Here is a 17,791-nt window from a genome sequence, read left to right as displayed (position 1 = left end):
AAAAAATAAATAAAATCCAAATATATATTTAAATATATATTTTTTTAAATAAACACAAATTTAAAGATGGCCCCTATATATGATAAATATTCGAAGAATTAGGACCAATTTGCAGAAAGAATGATATTTAAAATTTTAAAAGGATATTATTTATTCCAACGTGAAAGGAAATATAAGTCAAATTTTAATCTTCATAGTTGAAAAAAAAAAGATGAATAGGAAATAATACCTGAGATTAGTAGTATTAATAATGATAATAAAGAACGTGTCATAAAAATTAAAAATGATTAATATATAAATATTTAAATATATGTATAAATGACAATGAATTGATTATACAATCATTTATGATTGCTCTTCTATTTTTAAACGTAAGTCCGATTCATCTATCATTAAATATTATTATATGTTATTAAATCTTATTATAAAATTTTATAAAAATATTAATATTATTATTATTATTTATATATGAAAATATCATTAAATATTAAATATTATCATTATAGTATATTATTATTAAAGGTAGAGTATTGATAAAATTCATTATAATTAGTATTTGTAGAAAATATATTATTAATTTTAACTTCACAGGATATCTATATAATAATTAAATTCTAAGAAACACATATTAATGTCAGATGCAGTTAACGCGGTCATTATAATAAAAATATATAATGTAACAATAAATTAAAAATAAATGAATACATCTTGATGATCAAACGATAAAACTGATATAGAACTGATCCAATAAAATTATATGTTTTCTGAAATAAAATGTTAAAATAGTATTAAAAAAAAAAAAAAAAATCAGTTCTTAATTTCAGAAAAAAAAAAAAAAAAGAAAAAAAATCGTAAGATAGTAAGTTTATTCTGTGTTTCAATTATACATATATAACTAATAATATAACATATATAACTAAGTATTCTTTTATTTCATTTTTCAAAATGTTTTTAATTCTCCAGGAATAAGTATGTAAGTAAACTTTTTTCAATTTAATGATATGAAGTTGCCAACAAAGAAAACTAATAGTTCAAATGTTCAATATATTTTAAAATAGTTTTTCCTTTTTATGAACTTTTAATGACAGATATTTTTAATATTAATTTTTTATAAGAACGTGCTCAAGTATATCATTTATTAAATTTGTATAATGATAAATAGAGGAAATAATAACAATTATGTGTCAAGCTTTTAATATTATGCAAGATAAGACTGAGATGCAAAAAACCAATCGCGGGCATTTTGGTTGGTTATACAAGGTTCGTTAATAAGCTTAAGTAATTATTTGCAATTCTAATTACTATATTCCAAAATGATATTAATTATAATATCAATAACATAATACATGTAACTAAATAATTAAGTATAAGGAATAAAATTATACAGAAATAGAAAAAAAAAATAATGAAAAATTAAATTATTAAGAATCATTTATCACTTTAAATAAACTTTTTTCACAGAAGACTAATAATTTGGTTGTCCAAAGATAATAAATTGATGTTTTTATAAAACAAAATTATTTTTGATAAAATACAGATAATATTTCTTAAAAAGGTTCTATGTCAAGAAAAGAATATTAAACCATTATCCGCCATACAAATGTATTTACCAGAGGGTTGTTTGCGATTTTGTGTCGATCGCGTGGCTTTGAAAGATTGGTCACCAATACTTAAAAGTATAGCTCAGAATCGAAATCTGATGAAAATTGATATCTACAGTCGCAGCCAATGCAAACGAGTACGTGAGAAAGTGAATACGGAAGAGAAACTTGAAAAATTATGGTAATTAATGTAACTATAAAAAAATATCTGAAAATTCAATCGAATTTTTATAAACAGATTTATTGACAGATTTTTATAGTGATATTTGTAACTAACATTATATAAAGACAGAAAAATTATTAAGAAATTATCATATAAGAAATTAAAAATTGTCTTAGAAATCCAAATATTTTTTAAACTTTAAAGTACTTGTTAAAAAAACTATTTGATTTTGCATTCCCAAGCTTAAACTTCCCAAGTTTTGCTTTAATCCTCAACATCACTCTTTTGTGCAGCTATTCTTAATTATTTTTCAATTTTAAATTCTTGTTGTTTTTTTCTCAATTTCTTGAAATTTATTATTCAATTTCTATATAATTAAAATATTAAACACAAGAAATTATCTGAATATGATATGATTACAGATTTCTATCGAAAATATAGAATCCGCATGAACCTTTTTCCTTGAATTTAAAAAAAAAAAAATATACTAAAAATGAATTAATGCTCAATTAGCATCATTTTTATTTTCCTCGCGGATACTACTCCCAGAAAGTTTAAGCTTGCAGGTCGCATCTCTTGGAAGAAAATGGAAAGGGAGAGAGCAAAAGGGAGAGAGGGAGATTGAAATGATGAGGAGCGATTTGGAGGTATATATCGAGCGGAAAGGACTGCATGAATGAGGGGGAAGAGACAGGAGGATGGAATAACGAAAGGAAAGGCCAGAATGTCCCAAATAATAGACTGTCACACTTGACAGAGAAAATTAAAAAAGAAAAGCAGAAAGAATGTAAAAACCCTAGACCGGCATTTGATGTCACGTCCAGGCGATGCAAGGGAAAGAATCAAGTAAGGCCAATCATCTACACGAATTTCCTGTTGCGCTGTCTCATCGATTCCATCGCCGTTTGCGTGAGAGATTCACCAGCCATAACCTCTATCTCTATTGATGGAATTCCTCTGACGCTGAAGTACCTGAATATCCTGTGTTCCGGTTTGAAGACCAATGAAAAGCTGATAAGTTTATCTCTGAAGAAATGTCGCATAGGAGACACCGGTTAGTATTATTTTCTAATGTTTATTTTTATTTTATTATTTTATTTTATTATTTAATTTAGTATTATCCCAATAATAATATTTTCAAACAAAATTTACATTCTTTTTTTTCGAATCTCTTTTGCATTATTTGTTCATCCCTTATGTAATATTTTTAATTATTGTCTTTCTTTTCTTTTTCCTCTTTTCTGCTCCAGGCTGTGACCTGTTATTGAACTGCTTGAGAAACAATCCAAAACTTTCTATCTTAAATTTATCATCTTGTAAGCTGTCAGGTAGAAGTGCTATGAGTCTATCATTGTTCTTAAAAAGAAGAAAAGCTGATCTAATACAAAATATTTGGGAACAATCTTCTGAAGATAATAATGAAAAGGTAAGGATTAATTTTATTGATCATTATGTAAATTTTATTGTTAAAAATAAAAGATTTATATTAAATTGTTGATTTTTTTTCAGCTACAAGGATTGCACACATTGATTCTAAATCAGAATCCAAAAATTGAAGACACTGGTTTGAAACAGTTAATTTATGCATTAAAAAATGATGTCTGGTTGAAATCATTGAGTTTGAAACGCTGTGGAATCAGTAAATTGGGAGCAGAAATGCTAATTCGATTATTACAATCAAATAATAGAATTATGAGGCTAGATCTAACCAAAAATCATATACCTATTAATACTCTTCAAATGATGTTGAGCATATTGAAAAAGAGACAAGAAATAACTGAAAAAACTATATTGAATAAAAAATTCTGTTTAGATTGGAGAAAAAATATAAAGAATGAAATTATTAAATTTGCAAAAAAACAGAGAAAATATTCACAAAATCGAGCAGTAAGTTTTTTATTATTTCACTTCTCTATAATTTAAATGAAGTAAAAAAATTTATATGTATCTATTATTTTAAAAATGCACTAATTTTTTTAGGAACGCCCTAGGAAATCTTCATTACAAAAACATCATTGGAAAAAGACTCAAAGGTTTGAGAGAAGATTTATTCGAGAAAAACAAGCGAAAGGAATTACAAAAGAAGATTATTATAGAAGAAAGAAAATTAATGATTTGGAATTACAATTATTAAATTTAATTGAATCTAATTCTAAATTAAAAGAGGAACTTTCAAGTAATAAAGAGTTATTAAATTCAGAAGTAGAACAAAGATCAAAAATAGAGAATGAATTGCAAAGAATATCGTTTCGCTTAAATGATCTAAAAAATAAAGTTTTTATGCTAAATTGTATTTCCTCTAAGGCATGTAATGAAAGTCAATTATTGACGGGTTTTAAATATATTTTCGAAAAATTGGAATCATTTTCAATGTTAAAGCAAAATATAAACGAGGAAATTGATTTAGAAACTGTAGAACCATTGTGGTCTTCACCATTGGTAGAACAAATGGAAAACTGTGTTTTGAATTGCTCACAGCGGAAACCTTATTTTATTTCCCAAAATATATGAAAATATAATAGTGCAAATTTACTTAATAATTTTTCTAGATGTATAATGTAAATAAGATACAAATTTTATACTGATGTATATTTTAATAAAAAAAATATTTCAATTTTAAAACCTTTAAAAACTTATAAATATACTTATAAGAATAAATGATAGAAAGAATTTATATTTTTTTTATTTTTTATTTTAATAATAAAAAAGTATAACATTAGAAATATATAAAAATTTTCGATAATATTTATAAAGAAATAATATAATTTCTTAAAAAATAATTTACAATTTTTCATATGATCATATTAAATAGATGAAGTGCAAAATAATTAATCATGTATATTTATATTCTATTATATGCATGTATATTTATATTTTATATAAAAATAAATTAAAAAATTGAATATTTTTTCTATTTAATCCTTGTGTGTTTTCCAGAAGTTTTAAATATTTAAATTTTTCGCGCGCCTGGATGGAAAAAAGATTATGTCATCTTAGCCAATCAGAAAACTACTAATATGAATCTATGGCATATGGCGTCAGTCTGGTATCGAAACTCAATCGTAATAGTACGCGTCAGTTCGTATCAAATATAAACGATATTTGTGTTACAATTATTAAATTTTGGTTAATTAATACACAGATTTTGGTTATTTATTCACAAGACATTATTATTAAACAATTTTTTTGAAGTTTTTTTACTTCTTTGTTGATCAATTATTTGAGTGTTAAATTTGCCGGTATACATCTGGGACAGGTATGTAATACTATTTTTTCCTTTCTTTTCCTTTCTATTGAAATATTTAGAATTTATATTAGAATCATTGTATCATTGTTCGTATTGTGTAAAAAATTATAAACTATTTTTGATTTATGACGTCTAATTTTATTTTTAAAATTAAATTTTTTAACTTATATATATATTTTTTCTAAACGTGTCTATTTATGCATTCAATTTATATATTATATATTTATTTTATTTTACTTAAAGTTAAAAATGTTTGTTATATATACTTTTTCAAGGAATTGATGTTTACACTCGTTCCATGCCCGATGTGTTTCGATGTGCCTCGATCTGTTGCTAAACTCTCGAATATATCCCCTCTCCAATTTGTATTTGTACGACGACATCACAATGCGAAAAAATTGTAATCGCTAGAATTGTCAAAAAGCCTCGCATCGACAAAGTAAGTGTACAAAATATTCAATTTATCAAAATATATATAGAATTGCTTTTTTTTTTTTGCAAATAAAACGCGAACTTTAAATTTTCGCGAATAAAACATACGCGTACTCGTGAATAAATTGTGTGTATTTTAAACAATCATGAAACAAAGCATGTTAGTATTGCACGTAAAATACACGAATAATTTTAAATTATATATGAAATCAAACGAGCGTATTTTCGACACGACCGCACGGTATAACAGTATCGATCGAACTGAGGTCGAGCGCGCCGCGCTGTATATACAGTTGGTAATTTAGATAACTATCGATAGAATACAAATGAAAATTTCAATTTTAAATATTTAAATATAATTTTTAATATTCTATAAATATTAATTATATAAATTTATTAATATTATTATATAAATTTATTATATAATAATATAAATTTATTAATATTATTAATTTTAAAAATAATTTCATACATTTTATTAATAATTATTAATTATTTAATAATTTTATATTTATTTATAATATATTTTATTATTTATAATAAAAATTATAATAAAATTTATTTCTATTAAAGAAATTTTAAAGTCAAATAATTCAGTAATGATCGATTTAATTCAATTTAGCAATTCTTATTTTAATTGTTTAATTTAATTTTCAAATTTGCAAATAATAGATATATTTTCTCTTATATTAGAATTCTTATTTTAATATTCTTATTTTAATAATATTTTCATATTATAATTTTTAACTCTTAATATTATATTATATTTTTTTATTTTTATATTCATAATATCAAATAAATAATTCATCATTATTATTTTCCAATATTTCATTTCAGCTTAATAGATATAATTTTTTCTTTTTTTTTTATGGCCATATTTAATATTTATTAAATCATATATACGGGCATACGATGAGATATATTTTCTCGATTCAATCTTCAATTCCATTCAAAGATTTTTCCAAGTTTCTAGAAAAAGTTTTTTTTTGTCGATTCTAAGAAAGTTTTATGAAAAGTATCGAGAGATTGAATTAGACGAACAAGATACTTTTCCGTTTCATTCGTTGTCGGAATTCGAGTTGAAGTGCGATCGAATCCAAATTTGAAATTGCGCGTAAACGATGCGATTTTCGACTTTCTATGTTCAATTTTTCAAGAAATTTTGTCATCAAAAGTATTTTAAATCTCAAAATTTATTCGAGAAATTAGAAAAAATCGCACAAATTTCATCTTCTTTAATTTTTATCTTCTATGACATTGATCTCTTTTTATTGATTAATGGATATAAATAGAAGGATTGGCTGTAACATTTGTAATTTTAAATGCAAGAGACAAATATATATTTTTAAATAACATCAATAATAATGAAATAATAAACCTGATTTTATAGTTTTCAATTTATATTCATATTAACTTTTTGTTATATCGTATAAATTGGAAAACGAAACAAATGAAAGCTTACAATTTAGACAACAGAATAGAATTCAACAGGTTGTTCTTTTAATCACTATCACTAAAATATTAGCTCGATACGGTTAGAAGTGTTATAAATCACATGGATTAATTGAAAAATAAAATAAACTATTTTTTGGAAAATAAAATTGGTAGTTTAAAAAAAAGAAAAAAATTAAATAGATGATAAGGTAGGAGTGTTCAGATGTATATAGATCTATTCATGTTGGTAAAACAGAGATGTAAGAATTACGAAAATCGAAGTAGATAAGTTAGCAAAAGTTAAGTTAGATAGACGAATTAGAGTATAATAAATAAATAAAATATCCATTATATAATATTCATTTTATAAATTGCAAAAAACAGGAATAAAATTATTTTACTCGAAAATATGTCAAGTTTCAACGGATAAAAAACATCTTTATCTTCACAAATATGAATTGAATTGACCGTTGATATTACAGTTTTTCGCGCGGAATTATAAAAGTGTGTTAGCTTTTGTTATTAGTTACACTTTTTTAAAATTTTCTTTTCACATTGTATGTAAACATGCATATCGTATTTTCATGTTATTTTTCTAAATTTATCAATCTATCAACTGATTAAATTGATTCAGGCTCATTAAAACAATAAATAAAAACTATATATGAAATGATTGTATAATTATACTAAGTTATTTTTGTTTTAAAAATCAATATTCCTATTCTTTTTATCTTAAAACAATTATAAATTTTTACAATATGTATAATTCCTGATTGACCAATGAAATTCGATCGAAGTCTTGTCACGTATAATGCAATAATCGAAACGTTGAAAATTAAAAGGCATCCTGACTGCTACGACGAGTGCAATAAGAGCGAAATCTTTGTTCTATACTGGGATAGAGATTGCTGGGGAGAGATGAAATTTTATTCTTGGGGAACCGCGGGTTAATAATTAAATCGAGTTCCGATTCGATTACGGTACGATTTCAAAGATGGTACTCATTCACGACGGATTTCCACTCGAGATTTCCGCCGCTACGAAATATTTTTCTTGGGGGAGGGGGGACCTTCGCCCCCTGTTTATTCTCAATTTACCACACCAAGGTGGAAACGGTGGCACGAGTTTACCGTGCAATTTTCTATTCTCTTTCTTCCCTCCCCCTTCTCCACTCTTTGCTCATCTTTCGCAGCCGTCCCTTCGTCACTCTCCATTATTTACTACTTCGAAACGTCGTAGATGCTTCTTTTCCGCTTCGTTGCGCCGGAAAAATTTCTGGGGCGAATCGCTTCGCGATTTCTTCTATTCATAAACGAGGAACGAATCGACGACGATTTTTTTGCACTCTAGAAATTTGCGAAATACACAATTGATAAGTATTCAGTGTGATCGATCCGAGGAATTAGGAATCCGAGGAATTAAATTCGAGGCTCGATCGATCGATCAGAAGACGTACTCGCGTTAAAAGTTTTATCGTCACGGTAAGGATCGGAGAAGTTTCTCCCCCCCCGACTATTCCGTTTTTCGAGCAACAAGGGAGTATTGCATTAAAAAACCAATTACACGGATCTGTAACCAGTTCCACGATACAAAATCACGTTACGATTGAACGAACTTTCCACTCTGTACAATGAGGCGAATAATTCGAAATAAATAACGTCCCATAATTAATTAAATCGTACCCTCAAATAAAGAGGGTGAAACGAACAAGCGTACTTCTTCCACCGGGCTTACTTTTCAAAAGGCGGGGCGTATTTAACGAGCGCCTGTATATACACCCGTTGTGGATTTTATCCACAATTTTCGAACTTCTTCTGCCTTCTTCGAACCGACCCGTCAATTGCGAATTCCTCGAATTCACCTCGCGCCTTAAAATTTTTTAATATACCTCCCCCGCGGAAACTCACTTGCCTCTCTCCCCTCGCTCACCCACGCTTTCCAACTTGGCTGCGAAAGATTGTTCCATGCCATCGTCGAAGTTTGGCGCCGCCTCTCGATATAACCATCGGCCGGGGATATAAGATAGGGGTTCGAAGGTAGAATCCTCCCTCCTCTTGGATCTACAACGGGGGGGGATTTAAAGAAGAGGAGGGAAGGCTTTGTGTAGACGCCGGCTCACGTGTCGAACTTATGAAAATTAATAAGAAAAATTGCCCATAAATCCGGGGGTTGGGCTCGCAATAAAATTAGAATTATGTCGCCGCCTCGGCCCCCAACTCCTGTCGGCCCTTTCTTCTTAGACGAAGGAATAAGGGGGGGGGCAGGCCGTGCATGCCGACACCGTGTTGTTAGCGACGCGAGGAATGCGTTCTAACACCGGTTCCTCCACGTACGACTCACCTTGCCAAGATTACATCCACGTCTTAGGTGTGCGACGCCACCCTCTGTGCGTCTCCCCATGGTTATTAAATTCTGCGTCTTTCATCGCCCCTCTTCTTCCACACACCTCCTCCTCTCGAAGCTGTTGACTTATCGCCTCGGCTTGAAACGGGGTTGCCCCCTCTGTTTCGCTCCGCGGGAAACGATGCTGGAAACGACGGCAGTTTCGGTGGTTGGAGGGGGTCGGAGGGCGGAACGAGCTCTTCGCGTCGCAGTTTTCATGAATCTTTTAGGGGCACGAGTTTCCCTCCTTTAAAGCGGCCGATCGTAATGGCGGTATTGCGTTTAACGGGCAAAGAGACTCGTTAAGGGATCGTCCAGGTGGTGGAACGTTTAACGTGGAATCGTGCGCCCGCTACGAGGGGATTAAATCGGTTTATGGGTGACGCGGGCCGTGAACGGAATGCGGCCCGTTCTTGTTTTAGAAGATAGTTTTAAAAGGAACTTACGAGGGGGGACTTGATTCGGGTCAATCGATCGTTCGATTACTCGCAGAGGTTTCTTTGAATATATATATATATAGAGAGAGAGAGATCCGAACGTGACGAGGATTGCTCGTGAAATATTCGCGACGTATTTCGAATACCTATTTCGAATAGAATCGCGCGCTTTTGTTTTTTTGATTAATTTTAGCGATCCGAAAGTTATTTCAAATTAATCTGTTCGCGTGCGAAATCGATCTTCGATTTATTTTCTTTTTCGAATTTAACTCGATAATGATCTATCAATTACGAAACACTTCCCCTCTTCCCTTCCCCGATAAAAAAATTTTTATGTATACGCAAAAACTCTTCGAGTCCTTCCCCAATCCTTGCCAAAGAATCGAATCGGAAAAAACCTTCCATTTGTATCGCGGTACAAACCGCGTCATGTCAACCCTTCCTCCCCTCTCTCCTCCTCCCTTCCTTTCCAGCATTCCGAACGACACGTGGAAACGCTGTCGAAACATGATCCAGGTGAAGCCTGGATGTAACGACGCTCTGTTGCAGCAATGCCGGTGGCAATGTCGTTTTCGCCGATCCCCACGTTTTCATCGTGGCAGTCGTGCCGCGGCCACCCCTCCCAGAAATCAACCAGAAACGTCATTCCGGGCCGGGGATCATGTGCAATGGCGGTTCCAGCCGATGACAAAAATCCGTACGTCGGCTTATGCGGTCCGGTGTCGTGTACCAAGCGACCACAGACATCCTGGTGGTGCGCGTACGTATAATGATAACAGTGGTCAGGCTCTGTTCGAGCATCGAATCGTTGACGGGCTGCCAATCGTGAAACGGCAATTTAGCCGTGAAACGTGGGGGAGGCGCGACCGTGGTCCCGCACGGCCGCAGATCCCACCGAAATTCTCTTCAACCCCTCGGGGCTTGCGCGAGAAAGAGAGAGGGAGAGAGGGGGAAAAGAGAAGAAAAAAAGGTCAAAGGTAAAATATCGTGGGGAAAGAGAGAGAGGAGAGATACGGTGTCGAAGGGATATACGTGACACGCTGGCGAGGCCAAAGAATCTGTATATTTGACGTTTCAATTATAGTCTTTTTTCCTCCCCTTTCACTTTCACGTACGCCCAATTCGTTCTTTTCTTTCGTGCTCGGCTTTCAGAGTTCGGTGGCTACTCACTTCTCTCTCCTCCGGCTTTTTTTAATATCTTGTTGCTGCTACCCGTTTTATCGCCCTCTCCGTTTCGATTTTTGTACCCGCTTTTCTTCGTAGCTGCAGTTGCTTTGTGTCGCGTGTGTTAGGCGCGTTTTTTTGAAAAAGAAACTGAAATGAAAGGGAACGGGGTTAGATTTGTATTTATGAAGGCTGAGGTATTGTAAGGACGCGTGTAGGTAGTTTTTCTTAAAAGGGTTCGTTAAGAGGGTTGTAGAAAGGGTTGTAGGAAGTAAAGAGTTGACTCGAATAAAGAAAAGCATGCTCGTCGGAGAAAAAATTCTTTGACCGTGCACGAGGTAAACAGATACGTTGATCGTGTTTATCTTTATTAAAAAAAAAAAAAAAAAAAAAAAAACAATTATACCATCTCTATATACCAAAGAAAGATGAAACGAATCTCGTTAAAGTCGTCTTGATGTCGTCAAACTTATCTTGGAAGTAATAAATCGTGTTTGTCAAATCGTGTTTAATATCGTTAGAGTTGTCCGATAATCGTTTCAATGTTTGCCTCCATTCTTATAACCATTGACTGTATTATTTCGTATTTGTCGCGAAATCGCGTGTTTAAAATTGAAACACGTTTCACATTCGCTCATACGAGGCAATTATAACGTCGCGTTTTATAATCCGAGTAGAGCGGCATTCAATAATCGTCTAAAAGTTGAGAAGGAATTGTATCGTCATTGAAAAAGAAAAAAAGAAAAAGAAAAAAGGACAAAATATCCGAGATTACAAAGCATATAAAAGATGTTATCGAGAAGTTTCGTCCGATAAAGTATTCGTGATCTTCATCGTTCGTGGAGTAGATCTTTTTGAGGCAGGATATGACTGGATTATAAGATTGCCGGACCTCGGTAGAAGGAAGGAGGCAACCGTTTTAACGGAGAACGATCCGATATAAGAAGGTAGACTTGTAAGAAGCTTAGCTTGATGACAATGTAGACGCTTCGCGAGCGAAAAAAAGACGACAGCCTCGAACGAGAACCTCTTCGTTCCCCTCCCTCGCGCGTATTAATATAATCAGGGAGCCATCGTGCCGTATTTCATTTCCACGAGATAATGATCTATCCGATTCAGAAACAGAAATTCGTTTTCACAGAAATATATCCCGTTTCCTACTTCTCGTTTTATAAAAGTGAATCGTGAATTTTTAACGGGGCACGAAATTAACGAAAAGGAAAGGAAACTTGTCGCGAAACGTTTAACTTTTTAAGGGATCATCGTAGCGGATCGAAACTAACTCTCGAATCAAACGACGAAGAATTCATTCATTCAGAGTTATCTAGACCCATTTAATAATCACCACTTGATAAATATCGAGTTTTCCATTCCACCCGAATCTAAATCTAATTTCCACTAACTTTCCTCTCCGAACGTTGATTAATTTTTCGTCGTCGAAGGGGAGAAAAGCCGTGAAATACGCGGCGTCTCGATTAACGATAACGAAGGTTGACGAGATCCCCCCGCGTTCTTCCGATGCCCCTCCCCCGGTGCAAACGTGTTGAACGTGACGACGACGCGAGAAAAATGGCCGACGATACAGGGCGACGATGATAATGAAGCTTCCGCCATTGGTTGACCGATAAGGCGATTTACGCGAGCAATATTCACGTCGTATCCATTAGGGGAGCCAACCGCTCTTTTTTTCCCTTTCTTTCTCTTTTTTTTTCTTTGTCGCTTTCGTTTGCACGCGCAAATGGGGCTAAGTTTGCGGAACAAAAGGATGGAATAGAGCCATCCACGGACCGGTCGTGAACAGGAAGGAAGAGGAGGGAGGGGGAAGATCGTAAGGGGGTTGAAAAAGAGAGAGAGAGAGAGGGAGGGAGGGAAAGGCGCGTTGTTTGCCAGCGAAACGCATGCACGTTTGCACAGAGTAGGCGAGGGAAATCAACCTTGTCGTGTCGTATCGCGTTACTGTTGTAAAAGCGGGAAGTTTGACGACGCGATTCTCTTCGATTCTAGACGGTTAATAATAGATAATAAATAGATCAGGGAAAAACTTAACCTCGCCTTAACCCACCGGTTTATCAATAAGACGAAGTTTCCAAACCTGTCCTAAATATCGAATATATTTCGAACTCGTTATTTTCGACTTATTTATTTAAGAACAAAGTAGAACAGTTTTTCTAAGAGAATATATATATATATAGAATAGAATAGAAAATTAATATGGATCGATCGTTTATCCTCCAAGAACCTCTTAAATCTAATCAATATCACCAAAATAACACAAATAACACGAATACAGAGAAGAAAATTTGAAGAAAACTTCCACTTTCTTCTTAAATCCTCCTCCTTGGTTGTTAAGAGAAGCATCTCCGATACTTTGAACAATTTTCTACAAAGTATTCCAAAATCCTCTACGTAGATCGAGGTGGAGGAAAGGTAATCTCCAGGTAGGGGTAGCGATTACATCGCGGACGGAGCGTGACGTCATCACCTGCAAAGAAAGGGGAACGATAGCGTGTGGGGGGGGGGGGATGGGAAGGAGCGTGCTGCGGATTGCGCGGGCAGACTTAGCAGGCCCGCAGAGAAAGCAGGACGTTTCCACCGGTGCAAAAACCTGTGGAGCACGTGCTTGGTCCTTTTCAGTCGGCGCGAGATGAAAACGGGTTGAGGGAGAGAGAGAGAGAGAGAGGGAGGGAGAGGAGGATGCGAGAAGCTTTGCCTAATGGCTCGGATCACACACCGCAGATCACCGTATTCCTAGGCTGGATTTCTCCTCTCCGCTTCTTCTCCTCGCCCCTCCTCCTGCACGGCTATCCCTCGATACCTGAGAATCCCCCCGACGACGATTTGAATAATCATTATATGCGCGGCCGTATCTCGCAAATGAAACCCCTCGTTCCCATCCTCCCGGGAGGAAATGGGAAAGACGACGCCCGTGAAGATGGACAGAGGGCTCGCGGGATTACACGGTAATTGCAGGTGCGCGTGAGACGGTATAATTGATACCGTCTCCCCATAGATGAATTCTGGATCTTTGGTTTGCTGAAAGATTTCCGGGATCTCGTCCCGGGGATTCGACTTCGCGCATCACGGATCGGACGGAGGGAGGAGGGAGGGGGTTAAGGGTTTTTCATCTTAATGGAAGTTGCTTGTCGGTGAATGTTTCATCGCGCGTTTTAGTTGAGAGAATTTTTGCGGTTGAAGGAAAAAAAGATTCCCTCCTTGTACAGTGGATTCTTGTGTAACGCGGTTAATACGTTGAGCGAATTTCGTATTATGAATCGTGGAGGAGGAGAATTTTTTTCTGTGATTAATATAAAAAGCGATGTTTGGAACGATCTTGGTTAATTTTTATTTTCTGCGTTTTGTTTTATCGAATAGAAATTATCAAGGGAAAATTAAGCAAGGCGCAAATTTCGATTGTTTCGTTCGATGAAATATTATCTTTGGGAAAAATTTCATCCCGTTAAGGATGGTTTCAGCGAAAGTTTCAACGAAATGTACATTTATCCAAATGAGAAATTAACACGGTATGCTAGCTTAGATAGGAAAGATGAATTTTATCAATTATCGTTTAAATTTTTTGTTACAATAGAATATCCAATAGTTGAGGGATTAAATTTCAATATTTACTCTAACATTTTAATTTTCTATGAATATATATGGACGATTTTTCAAAAGATAATAATATCGAACAACAAAATAAGAATAACAATAAGATACCTTCTCGATAAAAAGGATTCCAATTTTTTTCTTTTCTTAAGTAATAATCATCCTGTTCCAATAACTCGAAATAAGACGAAGAAATAATGTATCCAGGAGGCCAGGATCAGAGACAGAAATTCAAAGAGGTAGTTTAGTTCCTTAATCGAATGTTACAATAGAGTATCTGGAACAATCGTCGAGAAATTAAACTTCAACATTTATTTTAACATTTTAATTTTCAAAAAATAATAATATCGAACGACAAAATACTTTCTCGATAAAAAGGATTCCAATTTTTTCTTTTCTTAAATAACAATCATCGTGTTCCAATGACTCGAAATAAGACGAAGAAATAATGGATCAGAGACAGAAATTCAGAGAGGTAGGTTCAGCTCCTTAATCGAATCCTGTTCCGAGTGATCGATGTACGGGCAATCCTCGTGCAGGATTGTCCGATTTTTTGTTATTCATTGGGAACATTTTCGTGGAAGGGGGGGGGGGGCGGCGGCCTGACCTAATCCCGTTCAAATTTCCGGTCCCAAGGCGCCTAAAGGAATTAGCATTCGATCTCGTGGCCCGTCTCCTGGGAATCGGCCGCCGGAAAATTCTCGCCGCCTCACTTTCGTGTCCGGTACACGTCGATTAGGTTTGTCTTTCGCGCCAGTTTCGCCCAGTTCCCACCAAGATAATTAAACGCCGGAGATGGCGACTAATTTCGCTATTATAGAATATTCCCGCGCTTAAGAAACGAAACGGTGGCGCGGTATTTGCGCTTTATTGCTCGTTTATCGCTTCACGAAGCAATTTCGGGGTGGAAATCATCTGAGCGCGGATCGTGGTGGATCGATCGATCGAATAAAAGGACGATGAGCGCGTTTAACGCACGCTTATTTAAGAGAAACAAATTAAACTCGTTTCGCCAATTTTTTTCATTTATTTTTCATCCTTCGAGATGAATGGGTCGGAACTGTAAAACGGATAACGCGATTATAGAGGGATAATAGGCCGTATGAAAATACATTTGCATAAGAGTTTTGCCAATTCGAATAAATCAAAACGATCGATCGATCTTTTATTTTACAAAATTAAGTTTCCTTCAAATCAATAGGATTTGTAAAAAAAAAAAAAAAAAATTAATCGGATTCAACATGATGTTCTCGCGTATATTCACTCGAAACGGAAACATAAGACACTCAGACACGTATAGTAATACATCTCGAATGCCACAATCTCGCGCCACAACTCTTACAAGCACTCTTCATTCGCACATCCATCGTTCTAATTCGCAGAGATAAATTCTATTCTCTCTTATCAAAAAAAAAAAAAAAAAAAGAAAAAAAAGAAATACGAAATCATTTGCGAAACAAAATACATCCTATCGCGCAAGACCAATCTGACCGAAAACCCAGCTCAACCATACCGAGCTAAATCCACCGCATAAAATCAAACACGGTATCGCGAGAGCATTCGATTACACCGATCCCCGACCTCTAATTCGTCGCGCCACGAACGAGCACGCCACGATTCTCGTTCGACTTTCCATTCGAGGCTGAATTCCATTTCCATTTTTTCCTCCCCTCTTTCCATCTCCATTTTCCTTCGAATCGTGCAGTACCGTTATTAACATCGGACCGACCCACCGGAGAAACGATATAATTCCCCTTCCTTCCATACCCTTATGGCGGCAAGTTTAATTTCGTCTATTAGTTTCTCTCCCTAGAGTCGTAGGGAGATCTCGACACGGGATGGCGTGATTCGGGGGCATACAATCCACGATCGGATCGAAAGGAGGCGGTTGATAGGTGCGTAATGGCGGCGAGATAACCACGGCTCGGCACAGTTGGCTCAATAACGGTTCAACCCTGGTCGATTAGACCTTTTAAACCGTCGGGCTTTCCTCGCGTGGGATGATTAGCATTGATGGGTGTCGGCGGCGGTTGTCGCGGTCGCAGGAAACGCTCGTTTCTTATTAATCGAGCGTCGATGACGGTTAAGCGGGTTGGATCGATTTCGTGGGTCGCGCGTGGATTAACCGGCGACGCATCTGCATTTCCGCGCGGAGTGGCTGCTCAATATTTCACGCGTAACACGCCGCCTTTGACTACTTACCGGTCCATGGATTACGGAAACTTCCGTTTCGTGGTCGATGCAGAGGGAGGGAGAGATGGGAATTTTGAAGTTGAACGTCTCATCGACCAGAATGCTTCCACTACCTGTATCATCTGGCCTTCTACTAGTTTCGCCTCTTTCTCCCTTCGCCTCCCTCCGATGTGCGCGCGAACGAACGGAGGCGCAACTGTATTCTTCTTCCCTTCTCTTCCTTAAGTTTAATTTCCTCCCGAGATTCTTCCTCGCGGGAGAATCTCGAAGCGAAACTTGGAAACTTTGGGAGAGGAGAAAAGGAATTGTCGCTCGAATCGACGTTAATCGTCGACCGATTATATTACCGGGTGGCGATAAAGTTACGAGCGATCGAGGAAAATCGAACCGGTTTCGAGAGAGGAAGAAACCGGGTGTATATTTCATTTCGATCGTTTTTATCGCGGATGATACGACGATACCCGCGAAGGATAGACATTCGTGTTCACCCTGTATTAATGTAAATGAGTTATGGACGGCCATTCGGTGCACGTACGTTGCACCCGGTTGTGGCGAGAGATCGACCGGTAGATACAGACGAAAACCCGCTTTCGCGATTCGTTCTCGTTGCGCAACGCCGCTTAACGCCGCTTGTCATCTCTTCGATCCTCTCCCTCACCCCCCTCGCTCGCGCACTTATGCCACTTTTATCGCCCTCGTCAGCGCCCTGACAGCTGCTAAATTGCATTACCTATTCACCGGGCATTAGGATTAATGTTTGAACGGAAGGAAGAAAGAAAGAAAGAAAAAAAAAAAAAAAAGAAGGAGGGGAAGAAAGATGTTCGAGTATGGTTGGCGGTTTTTTCCTCGATTTTCGTCCATGGAGCAGCTTCGAAGAATGCGAAAAATCGTAAAGAAACATCGAATCGGATAACATCGTCGAGAACTCGAATATGTTGTGATAAAAATTTTCGTGAAATAGCTCGTAGTACATCAATTATACGCACGTACGAAAATATAAAAGATAGAATCAACGAGGCCTGTTCCGATTAATTTCACGCGGATTAACGTTCTCGAGTCATCGTGGCAAATAACGAACGAGGAAAAGATGAATTGCGATCGGGGGCGGGACAGATTTAAAATCTCTTCGTATATA

General features: G+C 35.4%; 2 protein-coding genes across 2 annotated transcripts; both read left to right on the top strand.

Moving 5' to 3' along the window:
• The first annotated feature begins 771 nt into the window (after positions 1 to 771).
• LOC100868400 (uncharacterized) lies at positions 772 to 4,667 on the top strand. The gene is made up of 4 exons (XM_003691270.4): positions 772 to 2,818; positions 3,015 to 3,190; positions 3,274 to 3,651; positions 3,745 to 4,667. Exons 1-4 carry the CDS (start codon positions 2,437 to 2,439, stop codon positions 4,273 to 4,275), a joined length of 1,467 nt encoding a protein of 488 aa, XP_003691318.3. The 5' UTR covers positions 772 to 2,436; the 3' UTR covers positions 4,276 to 4,667.
• On the top strand, positions 1,016 to 2,276 carry LOC147656433 (centrosomal protein of 78 kDa-like). The gene is made up of 2 exons (XM_086915195.1): positions 1,016 to 1,260; positions 1,556 to 2,276. The coding sequence occupies exons 1-2, from the start codon at positions 1,180 to 1,182 to the stop codon at positions 1,784 to 1,786; spliced, it is 312 nt and encodes a 103-aa protein (XP_086771321.1). The 5' UTR covers positions 1,016 to 1,179; the 3' UTR covers positions 1,787 to 2,276.
• Positions 4,668 to 17,791: the final 13,124 nt, after the last annotated feature.

This window comes from Apis florea, unplaced genomic scaffold (assembly GCF_048593485.1).
Source record: "Apis florea isolate Af1SG1 unplaced genomic scaffold, ASM4859348v1 contig_3772_pilon, whole genome shotgun sequence".
Taxonomy (NCBI): Eukaryota; Metazoa; Arthropoda; class Insecta; order Hymenoptera; family Apidae; genus Apis; species Apis florea.
The sequence above is the reverse complement of the archived record's forward strand: the minus strand, read 5'-3'. Positions and strand labels throughout refer to the sequence as shown.

What these genes read in the sequence shown, in the direction of transcription:
- LOC147656433 (XM_086915195.1), top strand. Translation starts at nt 1,180, where the DNA reads ATGTGTCAAGCTTTTAATATTATGCAAGATAAGACTGAGATGCAAAAA. An exon ending in ATTTTGGTTGGTTATACAAG is followed by an intron (nt 1,261 to 1,555) that starts GTTCGTTAATAA and finishes TTTCTTAAAAAG; the next exon opens with GTTCTATGTCAAGAAAAGAA.
- LOC100868400 (XM_003691270.4), top strand. Translation starts at nt 2,437, where the DNA reads ATGAATGAGGGGGAAGAGACAGGAGGATGGAATAACGAAAGGAAAGGC. An exon ending in ATGTCGCATAGGAGACACCG is followed by an intron (nt 2,819 to 3,014) that starts GTTAGTATTATT and finishes TTTCTGCTCCAG; the next exon opens with GCTGTGACCTGTTATTGAAC. An exon ending in CTGAAGATAATAATGAAAAG is followed by an intron (nt 3,191 to 3,273) that starts GTAAGGATTAAT and finishes ATTTTTTTTCAG; the next exon opens with CTACAAGGATTGCACACATT.